The sequence below is a fragment of the Vulpes vulpes genome, chromosome X, assembly GCF_048418805.1.
Source record: "Vulpes vulpes isolate BD-2025 chromosome X, VulVul3, whole genome shotgun sequence".
Taxonomy (NCBI): domain Eukaryota; kingdom Metazoa; phylum Chordata; class Mammalia; order Carnivora; family Canidae; genus Vulpes; species Vulpes vulpes.
The window spans coordinates 98213034-98234748 of NC_132796.1; the positions used below are offsets into that span (position 1 = coordinate 98213034).

General features: G+C 36.4%; 1 protein-coding gene across 7 annotated transcripts in view; it reads right to left on the reverse strand.

Moving 5' to 3' along the window:
* Positions 1-21715, reverse strand: part of ZNF280C (zinc finger protein 280C) — a 120179-nt gene that overhangs the window by 45141 nt on the left and 53323 nt on the right. For 4 of the 7 annotated variants that reach the window (XR_011998239.1, XR_011998238.1, XM_026018117.2 and 1 more), the window contains exons 1-6: positions 21129-21290; positions 11704-11749; positions 11525-11577; positions 5324-5470; positions 2835-2900; positions 2598-2734 (exon numbers count right to left, since the gene is read on the reverse strand). Coding sequence is in view for 5 of the 7 variants with exons in the window: in XM_026018117.2 (XP_025873902.1) it covers positions 2598-2734; positions 2835-2900; positions 5324-5470; positions 11525-11561 (387 nt within the window). In the remaining 2 variants the exon portion in view is untranslated. Of the gene's footprint in view, positions 1-2597; positions 2735-2834; positions 2901-5323; positions 5471-11524; positions 11578-11703; positions 11750-21128; positions 21622-21715 lie in introns of those variants that run through there. The other 3 variants (XM_072744123.1, XM_026018119.2, XM_072744121.1) reach the window with 3 other exon arrangements.

Consider the following 21715-nt stretch of genomic DNA (forward strand, 5'->3'; position numbering starts at 1 on the left):
ACGTAGGACCTAATAATTTTCATCTGTCTCCATGTAAATAATCATGTTTCTTTTTTGTTTTGTTTTTGATTTTGCTTTTCTTAAATGCCAAACGGCTTATGATAGCATGAGAAACCACTGAATCAGTCTGATTCCAGCTAAAATAAAATAATTTTAGCATTTACGGCAGCCTGTCGTTATCAGGAACACCTATTAAGTTTTTATTAAGAACAGCTGTGGTTGCCTAGAGGATCCAAGTTTGAGAGCCAGTGGTTTGGGTCCAGATTCTCATTTTAAAAATGAAGAAAGCAGGATGCCTGGGTGGCTCAGTGGTTAAGCACCTGCCTTCAGCTCAGGGCGTGATCCTGGAGTCCTGGGATCGGGCTCCCTGTATGGAGCCTGCCTCTGTCTCTCATGAATAAACAAAATCTTTTTAAAAAATGAAGAAAGTGAAGCCCACTGAGGTTATAACAATGCTTTAGCTAGAAACAGAATCAACACTCAAGTCTTTCATTTTCCATCTAGGTTTCTTGGACTACTCCTCCAGGACTCATATTACTATTAATTGTTTCAGAATACAGATACAAGTTTGCCAAAAATCTAGTTTTTAAAAAGGTTTTATTTAAAGCCCCAATGTGGGGCTCAAATGCACGACTCTGAAATCAAGAGTCACATGCTCCTCCAACTGAGCCAGCCAGGCACCCCACCCACAAAAATCTAATTTTTGCTTGAAAGCTCAAATCTTATCACTTGCAAGAATACAATCAAGCTTTTTTTTTTTCTATCACAGGCATGCTTTGTACATTTTTAAGGACTGAAAAACTGTGTGGCAGATTCTAGAAGTGGCCCCCATGACTCCCTCCTGATATATACACCCTCGTGTAATCTCTCCTTGAGCGTGGGGGGAGCCGGTGATTGCTTCTAACCAACAGAATGTGGCAAATGTGACAGAATGTACATGATTGTGTTAGCCCATTTTGCTGAAGACTCACTTTTCATGGCTGGCTTTAAAATAGCAACCATGTGAGGAAGGTTTACATGGCAAAGAACTGAGGGCAGTCTCTGGCTGACAGCAGCAATAAACTGATGCCCTCAGCCTGACAACCCACAAAGAACTGGATACTGCCAATGACCATGCGAGTTTGGAAGCAGTATTAAATGATATGGCAGCTCTGGCTGACACCTTGATCGCAGCCTTTTGAGACCTTGAAGCAGAGGACCCAGTAAAGCCATGCCCTGACTCCTAAGAGAAACCACGAGATAATAAGTGTATACTGCTTTAAGCTGCTGAATTTTGTGATACCATTGTTACGTTGCAATCATTAATACATGGTGCTTTGTCGATCATTCTTTCAAGCAAAAATGGTGTTCCATTAAAACAGCAGTTAGTTCAGTTTGCAATTCAAGTGGTTTTCCTCAAGAAAACCTTCATAGTGTAGATACAGAAGTCCTTTATGCATACTACCCATTTCATCCCAGAGTATTTCAAAATAAGTGTTAGTTAATGAAAATAGTAATTTATTACTTCTTCAAGGTTATTCTCAAGAGAAAGTGAAATGTTTCTACTGTGAGTGCTTGATGGTCATTAATGAAAAACTATCAGTACCATTTGGTGCCATTGCCTTCATTCAAATTAAGGCACCAGCAGTTTTACCCTCCATTGCTTTTGCATCTTCAGTACAAATGTTGACAGTGAAAAGAAGAAATGTCTCAGCATAATTATCACAACAGTTTTAACTTCATGAACCCCTGAAAAGGTTTTAGGGAAACCCTAATATTCTGTGAACTATAATGTTGCTTTAAGGCAACATTTCTATGTATAGCAATACTTAAATGTATGAATGGATAGGTGTACATGCATATTTTAAAACCTCTGGGCTGGGGCACCTGGGTGGCTCAGTTGGTTAGGCATCTGACTTTGGCTCACGTCATGATCTCAGGGTCCTGGGATTGAGCCCTACATCAGGCTCCCTGCTCAGCAAATCCCAGATCCATCCTTGATTTACCAGCTATGGCCTTGAGTGATTTATTTAGCCTGAGTCTGTTTCCTCAACTATAAAATGGAGATGATAATCATGCCTACCTCATAGGGAAATCAGAAGAATTAAATATATTAATTTAAAAAATATATATATATTAATTTATATACAGCATTTAGAATAAAGACTTACCCATAATAACAGAATAACAAATGTTAAATAATACCATTAAATATTACTTCTGTTAAAATTTTTAAAAGCTAAGCCATGAAAATATGTTTTCAAAGCAAACAGCAACAATGACCTCAGAACAATCTTCCCAAATAAGAATACCTGGTTCTGTTTACCCTCTTAGGAATTTTGTCATTATACAACATTCATTACTGATTATTTTTTACTCACCTTTAGATAGCATAGTTTTCAATATTATACCTAGTTAATTTAAGCATATTACCTGATTTACTGACAAGTTGGTTAGTTCCTACAGTTACAGGTATTGGTTGAGTTGTCATAAAGATAGTGACATTTTCTGATCGTGATTATGGAATGGTGACTAGCTATGATAGTCCACAATTCTAACTGGGTATTATAATATTCAATGTGTCCCTGAGCTAATTGTGTAGTTTCAGAAACACTTACAGGTTTAGACACATTCTGAACAATAGCAGAGTTTTGTGAAGATTTAGATTCAGGATGACATTTAGGCAAGGCAGCCACTGGATTTGATGTTGGATCTTTGTAGTGTTGACTTGCAGGCTTGAATGGATCAGTAGCACCTGCATTTTAAAATTACACAATATATTGAATATTTTTCTATACAACCAATTTTGTCAAAATATTTCACTTTAAGATTAAAATGGTATAATAATGCTATACCTTGAGTGAGTGTCTCATTCTTTATTCCCTTTGAAGATGAGCTGGGGTTGCCTCTGTTCAAAATATCTACAAAAATTGTATTTATTTTAAAATTCATTATTTGTATATTAAAATAAGTAAACTCCAAAAATATATCCACAGACAACAAATAATTGAAGTATATTTCTTTCTCTCAATGGTGATTCCAGATCAAACCCTTCCCCATTCCCCATGCCACATTCATACCCCCAAAACCCTGGAAGTTTCATCATGGGTAAGCTGATCATAGTATCTGTACCACTGAAATTCTGAAAAGGACACTACTGAAGACTGCAGACTAAATTTAGAGTTTACCAGAGTATCTCAAATCTACTATTATACCAAAAGTCAATTTGAGTCTCTCACAACCCTATGTATCAGTTTAAGATTGCTCACTCCTGTACCCATGTGAACCCATAACTTCTAGGTTATTGAGGAATCAAAAATTTGGAAAAGTAGAGATTTGCCTAAAATTGCTCATCAGGAAAAGGTGGAAGCATTTTAAAAATCTCATAAAACCTCAAAATTTTTCCTTTTTCTCCTCCCAGTAGAAAAGAATCAGATGTCATAGAATGATTCCATAAAGTAAAGGGTCACACAACAGTAGGGTTGTTTTATGATAATGGAAATTCAGTACTCTAAGACTGGGTACTACAGAAGTCTTCTAGGAGAAAAATCTCAACCAACTTGATATTGTTTTCATTCAGAAATTTAAAATAAGTATTTACTCAAGCCATTAAAGAGTTAAACCTGTAGTACTTTTTGGTGACTGTAATCTATCAAACACAACTTTTTATCATCGCCCCAACTTCATGATGGTTCTTTTTTAAAAAGATTTTATTGATTTATGAGAGAGAGAGAGAGAGAGAGAGAGAGAGAGAGAGGCAGAGATACAGGCAGAGGGAGAAGCAGGCTCCATGCGGGGAGCCTGACGTGGGACTTGATCCCGGGTCTCCAGGATCAGGCCCTGGGCTGAAGGTGGCGCTAAACTGCTGAGCCACCTGGGCTGCCCTATGATGATTCTATATAAATATTTAGCTCATGTTCCATATACCAAAAATATTTTATGGCTCACACATAAAACATCAATAAAATCATTTAAATTTTGAGTTCATTTAGAAAAGAAATTTCACTGGGGTCAAGTTTCTTTCTGATAGAATCACTTAAAACTAATACACATTATCCTAGTTAACAGTTATCTACAGTTGATATAAATCCAACGTGAACGGCTATGCTTTCAATAAGATGATCTGAACAATAATTTTGAAATATGGTAATATTTTAGGATAAAAATAATCACAGCAACTAGGAAACAAAAATTATAATATTCTGTTCCACTATCAGCAACAAACATGCCAACATACTTACTTCATTTTATAATTGAAGTGGCATTCCACTTAGCATCTCTCAATTTGCCGCAGGAAATGATATTGAGAATTAAATTATATTATTCTCTCTCTGATAAAACTGAATAGAAGTGCTATTCGAAGTTTAGAGTCAAGAGAAGAACAGGGTTTTCAAAAAATTAAAAACTCATTTCTTAACCACAACATTACACACTGCCTAGGTAAGTAAGAGAACACTGGTATGCTGGCTACATTCTTTGCTAAATCATCCTGGCTTAAAAAAAGTAAATATAATGAAAAAGAACCTACTTCATCTTTGTACCCCGAAATTCAGTATATTGTTCCTCTGCAGGTTACACACTTTTCACTTTAACAAGTGTCATCACTATAACATTATCACAATATCAAGTCTAATTACTCTAACTGAAATCTAACAATCCACCAAATTACTGGATTCTGCTAGAAAGCCAAGATGATTAAGTGTGCTAACTGCCTGCATTGTACAAGTACAGTGGCTAAAGACCAGACCTTCCTTCCTTCATGAATATAATGAGGAGTTGCTGGAAGATGGGTGTGGCCAGAAACTATAGCCCATAGTGGTACACATACTAGAGATTGTATAATCATGCAGTGCCTGTTCATTTTGTAGCCATGATTCAAGATGACACTGTAATGAGGTAGTTGCCTGGATATGAGAACCCCCATCAGAGACTAACACAAACTTATTTAGTATTCTGATATTTTAAGCAAGGCATTCCAAACACTTCCTTTTCTAAGTATGTTTGGGCTTAAAGGAGAAAAAGAAAAATTAACAATTAAGAGGTGAATAGGCTACTTAGCTCCACTAAACTTATGATTTCCAATTTCAGAGGGCTTATAGTGCTGTTAGGCAATCTTAATCTTTAGTTAACTTAGTTAACATTTCCCTTTTCTCTCAAATGATATTTCAACCTCTTCACCCTACTCAAGTCCCCAACCACATCCTCCCTCTGATTCTCACAAATTCTTACTGACCTGTATGCTCCAACTCCTTACAGAATAACAAGGATGTATAAGACAGTCCACGTGTTTTCCTATTAGAAACAGCAACTTATAAAACTTTACTTCCCTGAAATAAATGCTTACTTGAAATGGCTGGTTTTGAACTTGATATCTCTCCAACAAAGATCAGCTCATCATCATCTTCATCCAGAATTTCTTCAACTTTCTTCTGCCATGGTTCCAGCTCTTCTTCTTCACATTCCATAAAGAGTTCTGCCATTTTTGAATTATCTAATTTTCAAAAGGAGAAACACATCTTATTTTTTTTTAAGATTTTATTTATTTATTCATGAGAGACACACAGAGAGAAAGGCAGAGACAGAGGGAGAGGGAGAAGCAGGCTCCATTCAGGGAGCCCTACGTGGGACTCGATCCCAGGACCCCGGGATCATGCCCTGAGCTGAAGGCAGACACTCAACCGCTGAGCCACCCCGGCGCCCCCACATCTTATTTTTTTAAATAACTTTTTTGCAATGCATAGTATGATACTTAAGATATACTTTAACAATCTTAATGTTAATTACTGAATTGATATTTGCAGTCAGTACCTGCTACCAAAAATAAGAAATGCCATTCAATTTCTAAGATCTAGACTAGTAAAATTAAGCTAGCCAGCTAAGTAACAGATGACAGTAGTTATTTGTAGTTGCCAATAAATTTTAAGAATAATCAAATCCAAAACTTGTAAATGAAAACTACAATGAGATATCACCTCACACCTGTCAGAAGGATAAAATTAAGAACACAAGAAACAACAGGTGTTGACGAGGATATGGAGAAAGGGGAACCTTTCTGCACTGTTGGTGGGAATGCAAACTGGTGCAGTCCCTCTGGAAAACAGTACGGAGGATCATCAAAAAGTTAAAAACAGAACTACTCCATAATCCAGCAACTGCACTACTAGGTATTTACCCAAAGGACACAAAAATACTAATTCAAAGGGATACATGCACCCCTATGTTTACAGCAGCATTATCTACAAGAGCCAAATTATCAAAATGGCCCAAATGTCCATTGACTGATGAATGGATAAAGAACAGTATGTGTGTGTGTGTATGTATATGTACATATATATGTATGTATATATGTGTATATATATGTATATATACATACACACACACACATACATACATATATATGGTATGTATATACAGTGGAATATTACTTGGCCATAAAAAGAATGAAATCTTGCCACTGGCAACAATGTGGATGGAGCTAGAGAGTATTATGCTAAGTGAAGTAAGTCAGAGAAAGACAAACACCATATGATTCCACTTACATGTGGAATTTAACAAAACAAATGAGCATAAGGGGAAAAAAGAGAGAGAGAGGCAAACCAAGAATCAGATTTCTAACTATAGAGAACAAACTGATGGTTTCATGGAGGAATGAGTGAAGTAGGTGATGGGGATTAAGGAATGCACTTGGTTTGATGAGTACCGGGTGTTGTATAGAAGTGCTTACTATATTGAACACCTAAAACTAATATTACACTGGATGTTAACTAACTGGAATTTAAATAAAAACTTTAAAAAAGAATAATCAGATCCAATCAAAAGGAATTTCAGTTTTATGAACAGAATATGATTATAACTATATATAATTATATTAACAAAAAGGAAATAAACTATAAGAGGTAATAGGTTGGAGAGATACTAGAAAAACTGAACTAGGTTCAGAAACACCAGGGCTGTACAGAGCAAAGCAGGGATGAGGTGCAAGAATGAAAATAGAGGACTTACGTGAGGTTTATTCCATCTCAGGAAAGATGAGACATTTCTCACCTGAAGAAACTAAGCAAAAAACATACTGGGAATACCACCAGTCTACTAGTGCTGACCAAGCAGAGTTCTAAGGAAGCATTTTATTTTTTAATTTTTAATTTTTTAAAAATATTTTATTTATTCATTCACAAGAGACAGAGAGAGAGAGGCAGAGACACAGGCAGAGGGAGAAGCAGGCTCCATGCAGGGAGCCCAACGTGGGACTCGATCCCGGGTCTCCAGGATCACACCCTGGGCCAAAGGCAGCGCTAAACTGCTGAGCCACCGGGGCTGCCCCCAAGGAAGCATTTTAGTGCCTCATTCTTAAATATGGGTAGACAACCAAGAAGTACCAGAAATATGACTAAACCTACAATGTGGCAGGTGAGAATTCTACCATTGAACCACTAATGCTACTAAACCTCCAATGTGAAAGACCAAATTATTAAAACAGATTAAAAGATCTTAAAGAAAACAGAGACAGTACAGAATGCAAGTTATTAGAGAGAATGTAATTAGCATTTTCAGAGAAATAAGACAAGAATGTTATAAAAAGTAGCATTCAGAAAATATAAAGTTTAAAAATAAGACAGCCAAAATTCAGTAAAAGAACCCCCAAACCCAAACGCCAAAGTTGAATAAATATCCTATAAAAGGAACTAAAAGACAATACACACACACACAAAGTAGATGAAGTTATTAGAAATCAATTTCAAAGGTACAACTCACCTAATAAAAGTTCCAGAAAAGTAATAGAGAAAAAGGAAAGGGGATGTAATCAAAGGAAAAACACCAAAGAAATTCCCAGGTCTAAAGAACATAAATGTCCAGATTGAAAAGGCCTACCAGAACCTAGCAAAATAACCAAGAAAAAAATCTACAGTAGAAGAATACATCATGAGATTTGAGAATCCTGGAGACAGAAACTATCCTAAAATCAGAGAGAGAGAGAATGAGTAATGCTTTCAAAAGTATTAGTTGAAATAATTTTCAATTTAGAATTCTGTATCCGCCAGCCAAGGTTTTCATCAAGCTTAAGGTATATATTCTTTCATCAAAAATAAAGATCACCAATATCACGCAAAATTTACCCCCCATTCACCCTTTCTTAGGAGGAATCCACCAAAATACGGGATTTCAGAAGGAGGAAGATAGAGAATGCAGAAAACATAACATTCAACACAATACAAAGACAGAGAAAGTTCCAAGATAATAGCTAGTCAATAGGTCTAGATAACAACCAGCCAGAGTAGAGCAAGAGAACATTATTCCCAGGAGAAATGTCTCCAGGAGACCACACACACACACAAAGATCGAAAAATTAAAATGTTAGATTACCCGATCAGTTTTACCATGTAGAAAATTGAGTTAAGAGGCTACAGAAGGGTGTAAGAAGACTTGGCTATAGACTTTAATAAAACTTAGCATATTTAGTCAACTATACTTCAATAACAAATAAAAGAAAATTTAGCAAATCTTAAAAAATGAAAAATTTAAATATCTGGGTATACACAAAAAAGAGAAAAAGGGAATGTATCCATAACATTAATACCATAGTACTATACTCAACAGTGAACAATATTTGGGAGATGCTTGGAGGGAGGGGTAAGCATCAGAAGACTAATATCATCTTGTTCCAGGACACCTGGGTGGCTCAGCAGTTGAGCATCTGCCTTCAGCTCATGGTGTGATCCTGGAGTCCGGGATCAAGTCCCACACTGGGCTCCTTGCAGGGAGTCTGCTTCTCCCTCTACCTATGTCTCTGTCTCTCTCTCTCTGTGTCTCTCATGAATAAATAAATAAAATCTTAAAAAATCATCTTGTTCCTTGGGAGAAAAATTATTAGATAATGGCAAAAAAAAAGTTTGATTTAAGAGACAGCAGTATGTGAATGTGTTAAAAATTTAGAAATATGGAAATAACTATTAGAAAAAAAGTTCAACTATTGAAAATGAATGCCTTACAAAAATAGGGAGTAACAGGCCCAGAACACATGCACACCACTCTCTCACACTTACCGTTCAAGAAACTGGTTATGTACTTACAATTTTCAGATTATTTCTTTTCTAAAACTATGCATGCATTGTTACGCTTTTTAAAAAGTACTGAGGGGGTGCCTGGGTGGCTCAGCATCTGCCTTTGGCTCAGGTCATGATCTCAGGGTCCTGGGGTAGAGCCCTGCGTTGGGCTCCCTGATCAACTGGGAGTCTGCTTCTTCCTCTGTCCCTGCCCCTGCTTGTGTTCTCTTTCTCTCTCTCAAAGAAAATCTTTTAAAAAAGTATTGAGGGAGCCCCTAAATATAATAGCAATGAGAACGGATTAAGTGGTACTGGATATATGGAGTGAGATGTGGATGGAGAAACAACTAAAAAATAACAAACAAAACAAAACAACTCCAGGATTCTAGCTTAGAGAATAATCATCTGTTTTTTTCAGACAATAATATCTTTATTTGTTAAATGCAATCATTTCTAAAGGTAATTTTACTAGATTAAATGTCATTTCTAATTTTGACTCAAAATTAGTGTGTGAAAATAGTGATCTGGGGATGGCTTACAAAAGAAACACCTTGGGGCGTCTGGGTGGCTCAGTCAGCTAAGCGTCTGCCTTCAGCTCAGGTCATGATCCCGGGGTCCTGAGATGGAGCCCTGAGTCAGACTCCCTGCTCAGTGGGGAGTTTGCTTTTCCTTGTCCCTCTCCCTCACCTTCTTCCCCACTGTGTGATCTTTCTCTCACTCTCACTCTCTACCTCAAATAAATAAAATCTTTAGAAAAAACCAAGCACCTTAACATATAGGCACGATTCTTTTAAATTAAAATTTTTTAAATTTAATTTCCTCATCTATGTAGATATGCCAAAATCATTTCTCAGCATAATGTTGTTTAATGTTTAGTGGTTTACTTACCAAAATACAGAACAAAACAAAAACCTTCTCACTCTTCCAAATGTAACCAGTTTTATGACCTTTCTTGCCTAACTTTAGTTTAAAAACACATATACAGAATGGTCTAAGTCAAATAATTAAAAGAGTAACTTACAGTTTAGCATTTGCATATTCTGAATACTTGAAAACACCATCCTCATTGTGCCCCCTCGAGTCTTCCTTTGTAGTGTTTCTTCTATCTAAAACATTCTTCCTCCTTACCTTATATTGTCCACGTTATTCAAGCATAGAAGGAACATGAACTTGACACCAAATTGAATAGTTTAAATCTTCATTGCACCATTTCTAATCGTGTGACTGGAGAAATTACTTGTATCTTGTTTTTTCAACTCTATTATGGGTACAATATCTACCTAATAGAAGTGGCAATGTAGACTGAGAAAAACGTTACATAAAATACTAACCTAACCTCAAGCAAATACTCAACAAAATCCTAATTCCCAACTCTTGGTTCAGTTACAACTTCCTCAATAAACCAGTACACCTTGTTTTTCCTCCACCTTTTACTACATTGACATTCTATGCCATGCAGTTCAATATTTACTTTATATGATCTCAAACTGCTGTTTCTTTTTTTTAAAAAAGATTTTATTTATTTATTCATGAGAGACACACACAGAGAGAGGGAGAGAGAGGCAGAGACACAGACAGAGGAGAAGCAGGCTCCATGCAGGAAGCCTGATGTGGGACTAGATCCCGGGACTCCAGGATTATGCCCTGGGCCGAAGGCAGGCGCCAGACTGCTGAGCCACCCAGGGATCCCATGCTCACTGTTTCTTAAAGTGTATTTTTTTAAGTCGGCTCCACATCTAATATGGGGCTTGAGCTCATGATCCTGAGATCAAGAGTCAGGGCTCTACCGACTGAGCCACCCAGGCATCCCACTTGATGTGTATTTCTTAACTGTACACGTTTCATACCAAGCTAAGATACAAAGTAAGAGTGAAGAAATTACTTTCTTTTTCCTTTGTATCTCTTCCTATACATGGTAGTCTATTGGATAAGCATCAGCACTTAACATGATAATCAGTGAACTAAGAAACTAGGCAGTCAGGCAATGCCAAATAAAAAAAATAAGGGCACATATATACAGATAATAGAAAAATCAATAAATAAAATCTTTAAAAAATATAAAAATCATTTATATCTATGTCGATGTCATAGTCTTGATACCACGTCTGACACATAGGTCTTCCTCATTTTTTTAACTGGGTACTACCACTGTCAATATTTCAAGATAGATTGTTGAGTAAAAAAATTTTAAAGGCACATAATAGCATATATAATATGGTCTTATTTAGAAATAATTTATTTTTTGTCTATGCAGAGAAAATAGTTTGCGATTATGTACAACAAACCAATAATAGTAGTTACCTCTGGAGATGAGAAACACTTCATTTCTACTTTACAGACATTTTTATTATATGTTGTCTTCTTTTACTATGATCATGTATTACTTTAATAAATTTAAGTATTTTTTAAATATGCATACTTGTTTCTCTCATCTATTCTCATGAAGCAAGATTATCAGTACAAAAGCCATGCATACTAGTATCACTTGCAGCAGCAATACTTACTTTTTGATTGAGAAGGGTTGTCGTTGTCGTCATCCATCAAGTTGCAGAGTCACCTAGGCACCAACACATAACATCCACCAATTTTATGAGTACCTTTATTCCTTTAACACCAAATATTGAAACATGAAACTTGGGATTCAGAAATCTTTGGGTCTAATTTTGATCTCCAGCAAACTCACCATATGACTCAAGAGAAGACAGCAAGTTAGGTCTTAGTTTTCTGCCCTATAAAATAAAGATACCTACTATTAGAGTGGATTTATTAAATGTATTCACATTTAATCATTTTCTCCTACATAATCTTACCTTTTGAGTTTGATATGTTTGATATACGCATGCTACTCACTTAACCTAATTGTAAATGCAAATTTAGCAAATAAAATGTTTAAAGTATTACGTCTTTATGACTTGAAGAAATCTCATAGATTATTAAATTACAAATAAGTTTTGAAAAGCACCTTTTTGTAACTATGAGTAATCAATTTGCACTACATGTTTTAGTTAATCTCAATTTTGAAATGCTAAAGTGACATTAATCTTTAACCATTACTTATTTTCTGTATTTCAGAAATAAATATTACAGGAAAACACATACAAAAAAGTTTTAGTTTATATATTTTTATTCTTATTAACATTAACTGTAAGGAAGAGAAAATTAGTTGCATAAACTTCATCATAGATTAATTCATTAATTCATTGTCTTCTGTGCTCGAAGTGATATGCTCAGTTCTAGGGAAAAAATTAAGATGAATAAATCATAGTCCTTGCCTTTAGAGTCTAATATATCTATATAAAAAATATTAAAAATATTAAAAAAAATAAAAAATAAAAAATATATAAAAAATAAAAAAAAAATATATAAAAAAATAAAGAAAAAATATAAAAAATATAAAAAAATAATATATCTATAGTTCTTTGGGCTTTCAAAAAGGCACTTATATTAAACATTATCAATTTTTTTCAATTGCTTTCTTTAAAGCAGGAATTTGTGTTCTGAATTCTTATGCACACATATTCTTTCAAACAAAATAAATGTGTTTTTAAAAACTATTTCAGGGATGCCTGGGTGGCCCAGTCAATTAAGTGTCTTTCTTCAGCTTAGGTCAGAATCCCAGGGTCCTGGGATCCAGTCCTTCACTGGGCTCCCTGCTCAGTGGTGAGTCTGCTGCTCCTGCTCCTGCTCCCTCTGTGTGTGTGTGTGTGTGTGTGTGCATGTGCATCCTCTATCTCTCACACACACAAATAAATAAGTAAATCTTAAAAAAAACCTATTTCAGTTATAAAACAAAAAAAGTAAAAAAAAGTAGTCATCAGAAATCTAAAGTATTAGGATAAACAGAGCTGAGCCTTCACATTTGTGTTTATTTTCAAACTGGTAAAAGCAAGCTTTGCTGCTTTTTTCAATTCCAAACTATTTAGACTGAATTAGACCAAAGGAAAAAAACCTACTTTTAACTTCAGAAGAAGTTACAGGTATGAATATTTACTATCACAAGATCTTAAGTGAATCCTGTACTTAAGTAAATTTCCCTGGTTTTGAGATCTGACTATTCAAATATCTTTAACTCAATTATTTGAATAGTTCCCATTTCTCCCTAAACTAGAATTAAGGTAATGCATATGTCAAGTAGATAAATACATGTCAATTCTTGCTCAGCATTAAAAACCTAATGCTACCAGGAACAACAGATTTTTTTTAAAGAGACACAACTACATAGCCAATGAAGATTCATGTATAACACTTTTATTAAATGCTCACATAAAATATCTATTGGCACAAGTAGCCTAAAATTAGTATTAAACGTACAAGTAGTTTATATAAGCAAGTCATATCCACTGCCTGTGACCACAGAGATGAATTTTGAGGCCTGTAACAGCCACCAAAGAGCTTCAATTGGTACATTTATAAACACTCTAAAAAATCAGAAATCCTCAAATGTCATTAGAATAGTAACTTCATCTAAAGCTGTGCTATCCAATAAGGCAGTCAAGCCCTGCAAAACTATCACCACACACACACACACACACACACACACACACACACACAGAAAAAAACCTCTCAAGTCATAATTTCAGATTTTTGGTGGCAATGCAAGGAATTATATTGGAGGTCAAGTCATCTGTCAAAGAAATGTCAAAGAAACCCAGCAAAACAAGCAATGGGGACCTTAGAGCTCCCATAATAGCAGCTCCAGAGGGTCTCTAGTTTCTGCAACTCGGAGCTGGCACCAAAATAGGTAGAACAGAAAAGAACTCTCTACTTCAGCTATTGACTCAGATAGAGATACTATGCCCATATTTAATACACTATTCCTATGGGGGGGGGATGAATTCCAAGTAACTAATGAGAGACCTCTTGGAATACAATCCAGTTTTTGGAAACTGCTTATATAAATAATTATAATTACTATTTAGATGTTTTATGGTTTCAGTTTGTATATATTTAAAATTCATCTATTTTTTAAGAGTTCAATTCTACAAAATTCTCAAAAATGTTAATAGATCAAAATAGTTAAAATGGTAAATTGTATGCTATGTGCATTTCATACCTACTAGGATGGCTATAATCAAAAAGGCAGATAATAACAAGTGTTGGCAAGGATATGGAGAAATTAGAACTCTCATACACTGCTGGTGGGAATATGAAATGGTGCAGACACTGTGGAAAATACTTTGGCAGTCACTTACAAAGTTAAACCATAGTTACCATATGACACAGCAATTCCACTCCAAGTAAGAGAGAATTGAAAACATATGGTCATACAAAAACTTATACACAGGAATGTGCATAGCAGCATTATTTATAATAGCCAAAAGTGGAAACAACCCACATGCCTAACTGATGAGTGGATAAACAAAATGTGTTATACCTATATGATGGAATAATATTCAGTCATAAAAGGAATAAAATACTGATATAAATACCATAACATGGATGAACCTTGGGAACATATTAAGTGAAAGAAGCCAATAAAAAAAGACCATGTATTCTATGACTTCATTTGGATGAAATGTCCAGAAATGGCAAATTCATAAAGAAAGTACAGTAGTGGTTGCTTAGGGCTGGGAGGGTTGGAGGAGAAGTGGGGAGTAGCTCCTAATGAATATGGGGTTTCTTTTGGGAGTGATGAAATATTCTAAATTGACTGTCGTTATGGTTACATGCCACCGTGACTATATTAAAACCATTAAATTGTACACTTCAAATGGTTGAATTGTATGTTATGTGAATTTTTAAAAGATTTATTTATTTATTTTAGAGAGAGAGAGTGTGCTCTCTGGGGAGGACAGAGAGATGGGGGGAGAGAGAATCTCGATCAGACTTCTGCTAAGTGCAGAGCCCAACACTGGGCTTGATCCCAGGACCCTGAGATCGTGACCTGAGCCAAAATCAAGTTGGATACCTAACCAACTTAAGCCACCCAGGCGCCCCTATTATGTGAATTTTCTTTCAGTAAAGTTGATGAAAAAATAATAAGCTGATAGGATATAACCCTGGGAGTGATGGAGTCACTATGTGGAGAAAGAATGTCTAAGAAAGAAACCAACAAATACCAAAGCCATAAGATTCTGGGGTAGAGGAAGAGAAGGTAGGGTAGGGAAATATTCAAGTTCTGATAATACCATTTAAATACCTGAGGCTAGCCATGCTTGAAGTAGATGATCTACTGAGAATTTTCAGCTAAAAGAAGGAATAATTGTTTATTTTTGGTCTAATTTACCTTGAGCTAGGTTTCTGGTACTTGCATTCAAGAGCAGTAACATACTCATCAGTGGCTTATTACCCCTATATTTTTCAACCAGATCTCTGTGGTAAATAGACATATTACAGATAGTGCGAGAGCTCTATCCAAAACAATATACTTTTTAGCTATCTAAAAATGTTCATATATACAATACAGTCTTATTAACTGTAGTCACTATGCTATACATTACATCCCCAAGACATATCACAGAAGTTTGTACCTTTTGGCTATCTTCACCAAACTCCCCATCCCACACCCCCAGCTCTGGCAACCACCAGAGCTGTATCTAGAAGTTCTCTGTGTCCTTATGTTCCTTTTATTTTAAATAGTCCACATATCAATGAGACCATACAGTATTTGTCGGTTTATTTCACTTAGCATAAAGCCTTCAAGGTCCATCATTTTGTGGCTGAATAATAGTCCATTTTATATCTATACACCAAATTTTCTTTATCCATTCATCCAATGATGGACACTAGTTGTTTCATTGTCTTGGCTATTGTAAATAATGCTGCAATGAACATGGGGGTGCAAATATTATTTCGAGTTGGTGTTTTCATTTCCTTCGGATAAATTCCCAGAAGTGGAAATTGCTGGATCATATCAGTAGTCCTGTTTTTGTCTGTCTTTACTACTCCATTTTCATCAAGTACTGTCAGTTTTACTGCTGCTAGCTAATAACAAACTAAAGAATATAGGAAGAAAATATCTAAATGATAAAATTGCACTAAAGGAAGGACAAATGACAGTACGGTTAGCTATAGAAATGATGGTATTGAAAAGATTCAAATAGAAAAATCTTGTCATTGCTTAGATAGGTATAAAAAAGGCAATACAAGTAGGTAGTAACTTTGTTTCATCAAAATACAATACTCAATGTATTAAAGTTGATTCAAATTCAAACCAATTGCATTGGTTTTGTGGTTTTGATTATTTTGTTTTATGATTGTGTAAGAGTTCTAGAAATATTTAATTTTAACATGGTACTGCACTTTTTTTTCCTTTAAGATTTTTATTTATTTAATCATGAAAGACACACACACACACACAGAGAGAGAGAGAGAGAGAGAGAGAGAGAGAGAGAGAGGCAGAGGCACAGGCAGAGGGAGAAGCAGGCTCCATGCAGGGAGCCTGACGTGGGACTCGATCCCGGGACTCCAGGATCACGCCCTGGGCCAAAGGTGGTGCTAAACCGCTGAGCCACCAGGGCTGCCCAAAATGTTTAATTTTTAAAGGACTTTATTTGGGGGAGAGAGAGAGAGAACAAGTAGGAAGAAGGGCAGAGAGAGAAGCAGACGCCCTGAGGAGCAGGGAGCCTGACACAGGACTCAATCCCAGGACCCTGGGATCATGACTTGAGCCAAAGGCAGATGCTTACTCTACTGAGCCACCCATGCACCCATCTAGAAATATTTAAAACATTTTAAGTAGGAAGATGTCTACGAAAATGTTTTCAGGGTGCCTCGGTGGCTCAGTTGGTTAAGCATCTGCCTTCCACTCAGGTCATGATCACAGAGTCCTGAGATCGAAATTCACTTAAGTCTCCCTGCTCAGGGGAGAGCCTGCTTCCCCGTCTTCCTCTGCCTGCCACTCTGCTTATTTGTGGAGTCTCTCTCGCTCTCTGTCAAATAAACAAATAAATAAAATACTTAAAAAAAAAAGAAAATGCTTTCTAATAAGAGAAATCGGTATGGTACTCAAATGCAAGAAACACTGGATTATACCTTGGTTCCTTAGACAACTTCATTGGTACCTAAACAATTAAAACTCTCAAACCAGGTTTTTGGAACAAATCACATACAATTTAGAAGGAAAACTTAGGCTCACATCTTATTTCTGTTTAAGAAGTTTTTATATTGTGGGAATTTTTTTGAAAGTCTGAACACATAAATCCTTGCATATTTTGAGAAAATATTTCTTTAATAACTGTAATAACTATTCCCCCTTTTTTATTTAGGTTTTCAATTTTTTATCTCTGTCAACTTTCAGATTTCATCTATTTGTGGAAAATAGCTGACATTATGATTTAAGTTCATTAGCATAATACTGCAAAGATTGCTTATATTTTAAAACATTTTTTGTTAGTTTTTGGGATGAAGCACTATAATAAAATTTACGTTCTGCTAAGTAATTTTTAAAAATATTTATTTATTTGAGAGAGAGAGCGAGAGAACACAAGTGAGGGGGGAGGGGCAAATGGAGAGGGAGAAGCAGACTTTCCCCTGAGAAGGGAACCCAATGTGAGGCTCAATCCCAGGACCCCCAAGATCATGACCTGAACCAAAGGCACTTAAATGACTAAGCCACCCAGGTGCCCCACAAAGTAATTTTTGTATCATATTCAGGGTAAAGATTTTACCTATAAGAATATGTTTTTATTGTAATTCATACGTAAAAAGCATAACCTGCAGAAAAGACTAAAATAATTGACTTTTCAAAGCCAAATTATATAATAAAATATTTTATATAAGCTTCATAAGATATTCTATAACCACTAATTACTAAAGTAACCTCAGGAAATCTTATTAGTTAATTCACATTTTATAGGAGTTAAACTTACCCACTATGGAAAATGTCAAATAAAAGAGTAGAGTATAATAATGAAAACACTTGACATAGGAGCTGAATAACAGGATTTTCAATCTACCACTTTCTGATTGCCAAACCTAAAGGATGTTTAATCGACCTCTCTGAGCTTAGTTTTACTACCTGTAACATAAAAACAGTAATATCTTCCCCGTAGCACTATTGGGAAGATTAAATAAAGCACAAGAAAATTTATTGTACAGTACTTGGCTTTATTTTGCTCAAGTTTTCCTTCTTTACTGGAAGTCATGTTGATGAATAAAAGCGCTACAAAGAAAAACAATACTCTAGTTTATATAAAGAACTGTAAAGATACTGTTACCAATAAAGTATACCATAGCAGTAGTTCTCAAGCTTTGTGGTCTCAGGACATCTCAGGACTTCTTTGTAGTCTTAAAACTTGACACAAATGAGCTTTTTTGTTTATATGGAGATCTATTGATACTTACCATATTAGAAATTGAAAGTGAGAAAAAAGTTCAATATGTATTATTTAAAGTAATAAATCCATTACATGTTCATATAAATATTTTTAATGAAGATAACTATTTTCTAAAACAAAAAATTCAATGAGAAGAGTGGAACTGATTTATTTTTGCAAATGTCTTTAATACCTGTTTTAATAAAAGATAGCAGAATTATTTTTATCAGTTTCTGAAATGTATTTTTTCTAAATATATACAAATAAGTACACCATGTTTCAATCCTTGTTAAATATCTAATAAAGTTGATTTCACTATTTTTGTGAAAATTATTTGTAAAATGACTTAAAATATAAAAAAAAGTAAAAATGGTCCATTTTATCCAGATGATACAGTGATCACTATTTTCCTTGACATAGTGAGAGTTAATAAAACCACTCCTTAAAAGAAAACTGCTTTGCAGAGAATGAATCAAAAACACATTTTTGATACAAATTATTGAGTAAACCACATCTTCCTGAGTCATTATTTAAAATCTGATGAAAACCAAACATTTTTAAGTCCTTCTCTGAAGCAGAAGGACAGAAAAAATTATTCAGGGTTATATATTTAATGAGTGAATATATCATAAATATTTCTGTTCTTTGAAAAGTTATTTTTAAAAATATTTATTTATTTATTCATGAGAGAGAGAGAGAGAGAGAGAGAGAGAGAGAGAGAAGCAGAGATACAGGCAGAGGGAGAAGCAGGCTCCATGCAGGGAGCCTGATGTGGGACTTGATCCCAGGTCTCAAGGATCACGCCCTGGGCTGAAGGCGGCACTAAACTGCTGAGCCACCCAGGCTGCCCAAAAAGTTACTTTTGAAATAACAAGCTATGTTTTCAGTAGAAGTTTCCTATATCCTGTCACTAAAATATGGATTACCTTCTATTCACAAAAATCACTTCTCATCTAAGTATTTTTCCTGTACAATTAGTATAACAACAGCAACAAAATTTTTTTTGTATGGTTCTAAATGTCCTCTGGAATTAAAAAAAAAAAAAAACCAAATGGGAGAGAAGCAGGGGTACAGAATTATATACTCTTTCCACTTAACTCTCCTTTTCTACCAAAAAAAAAAAAAAAAAAAAAAAAGGCGGTGCTGGGTAGTAAAACATTGTGCTGAAAAAACCAGATTGGACTAGAAAATGTAAGTGAAGAAAAATGGGTTGAACAGGGAAGCTGAAATTTGGAGCCCTTCAACATCATAACTACTTCTGATGGAAGAACGGGCTATTATTCAACTTTTCAATATGTTTGAAAATAGTAACGAGATTAAATATGAAAAAGTTGAGAAGATATGAAGCCTTAAAAATAAAAACATAAAAAGGAAAGGGGGATTGAAAAATATCTCCTATATTTTTTTAGATGAGTGTCCTTGCTTACTCTCCTTGACCACCTCATTCCCATGAAAAGTAGGGCATAACAGTGAACTGAGCATTGGAGGAGTCAGAAGACCTAGGTTCAATAACTGCTTCTATCATTTCCTATCCAAGTGGCCTCAGGGAAAGTCTTCTCCTTGAGGCTATCTCCTCACCTTCTAAACAGTTCTACCAACCCTCCACAGCTCACATTAAAAGGACCGATTATCAATGAATATACAAATGAAAGACGCAATTATAGCGGGATTTGTACCGAAGTTAAAGCACCAAGGGCACACACCCCTAACTTACAAGCAAACCAGTTCCCTCATAAGCTCAGTAAAGTTCTGTCTCCTTAAGAGACAACTTGAGTTTTTACAGTAACCCCCAAAACAGGACATCTCAGAAATGCTAAGAGGAGACTTTTGTAGTTTGAAACTCTATTTCTTGGTTTCAATTTTATGTTTAATGGCCCTAAAAGACATTAAAATTCAGTCCAAATGTGAAAACAATAAAGGCAGAATTTAAGTTCACAGATAAAAAAAAAAACAAACAAACACTAAGAAATCTTTGCAAACAAAGAGAATCCCTTGGATGAAGATCTCCTGTGCTAGCAGAAGCTAGGTACACTTGATATTTTCTTCTATGATTTCTCCTTTAAAAAAGCATTAAAACTGAGATAACTTAAGAGGAACTGTGTCTAGGGAAGGATAAAACCTCAAAATGAAATAATTTTTTCCATCTCAGCCAAACGTGCACAGCTCACTGCTAGAAAATTACGTATCTAACTCCACGTTTCTCCTTAGGGCTCTTCTCTTCTAGACAATAACTGAATGGAGCACGATTTCTACAATGTGAAGCACAGTCCCTTTGCCAAGAACAAGGGTATCAGCACTGAATGACCAGTAACCTGGATGAGGAAACCTGTACTGAAAGGAGGGGCCTAAGGGACCCAGAAGCCAGAAAGTTCGGAACCTTCTCTGGTCTCTGAAGACTGAAGAGACTTGAGGGTGGGCGGGTCTCGCCAAATATTGGTATCAAATATACAAAAGACCAAAGGGAGTTGCCTTGAGAAAGAAAAGCCAAAACCAAGCTGAGGACTGACAGACGCATAGGCCCTGCGTGGTGAGGAGGCAGCGGTGGCGGCGGCCCGTCCGGCCACGGCCTGAGCGGGCCGCCAAACCCTGCCGCCGAGCATCTACCTTCCCGAGATCCCTCCCCTGCCTGGGCTGGCGCAAGATGGTGGCCCACCCGCCACCGTGCCGCCAAGTTCGTCCCCTCCCCCGCTCCCTGGGCGATCCTAGCAACACACACCAGCATCCAGACCCTCAACCTGCCCCCCTCAGAGCCGAGCCGGCGCGGCCACCCTCAGAGCAATGAGGCCCTGGCCGTGTGGCGGAGCCGCTGCCTGCTTCAGCGAGAAGCAGGCGGGGGCGGGGGATCACTTACCGCGAGCTGTGCAGGTCGCCCTGACTGGGACTCGAAGGAGGAGGAGAAAGAGGAGGAGGAAAGGGAGGAGCGCGAAGACACTAGGCGGCGGCCACAAAAACAGCGGCGGCCGCGGCGACTCCCAGCGCGGAATGAGCGCCTCAGACCACGGCAAAAGTATATAACTACGCGCAGTGCCTCATGGGTAGACGCCGGCTCCTCCCCGCCCCTGCACATCCGGGTTTCTTTTCTAACCGACAGTGGAGGGCGGCGCGCACATGTGCGTGTCTTACACGTTCTCGAAGGCAAAGGTACTCTTACAGTGGGCCGTGGGACTTGAGCTGCTGGCAGAGGGCCAGGATTAAAGGTCCCACGCTGTTGCCAATCTCCTCAGTGAATTCAATGTTCAACCCGAGTTGCAATCTTGAAATTTGGGCTGCACACTATGAAGATGTGTATTCGGAACATCTTTTTATGTAAGAGATAGAAACACCAATAAAAAGAAATATTGTACCTGAGAGGCAAAGACATAAACCAGATGAGTAAAAGGAATAAAAGATTATTTAGATTATTGGTTAATTTCATCAAATTTGTTTTAAATAATATAG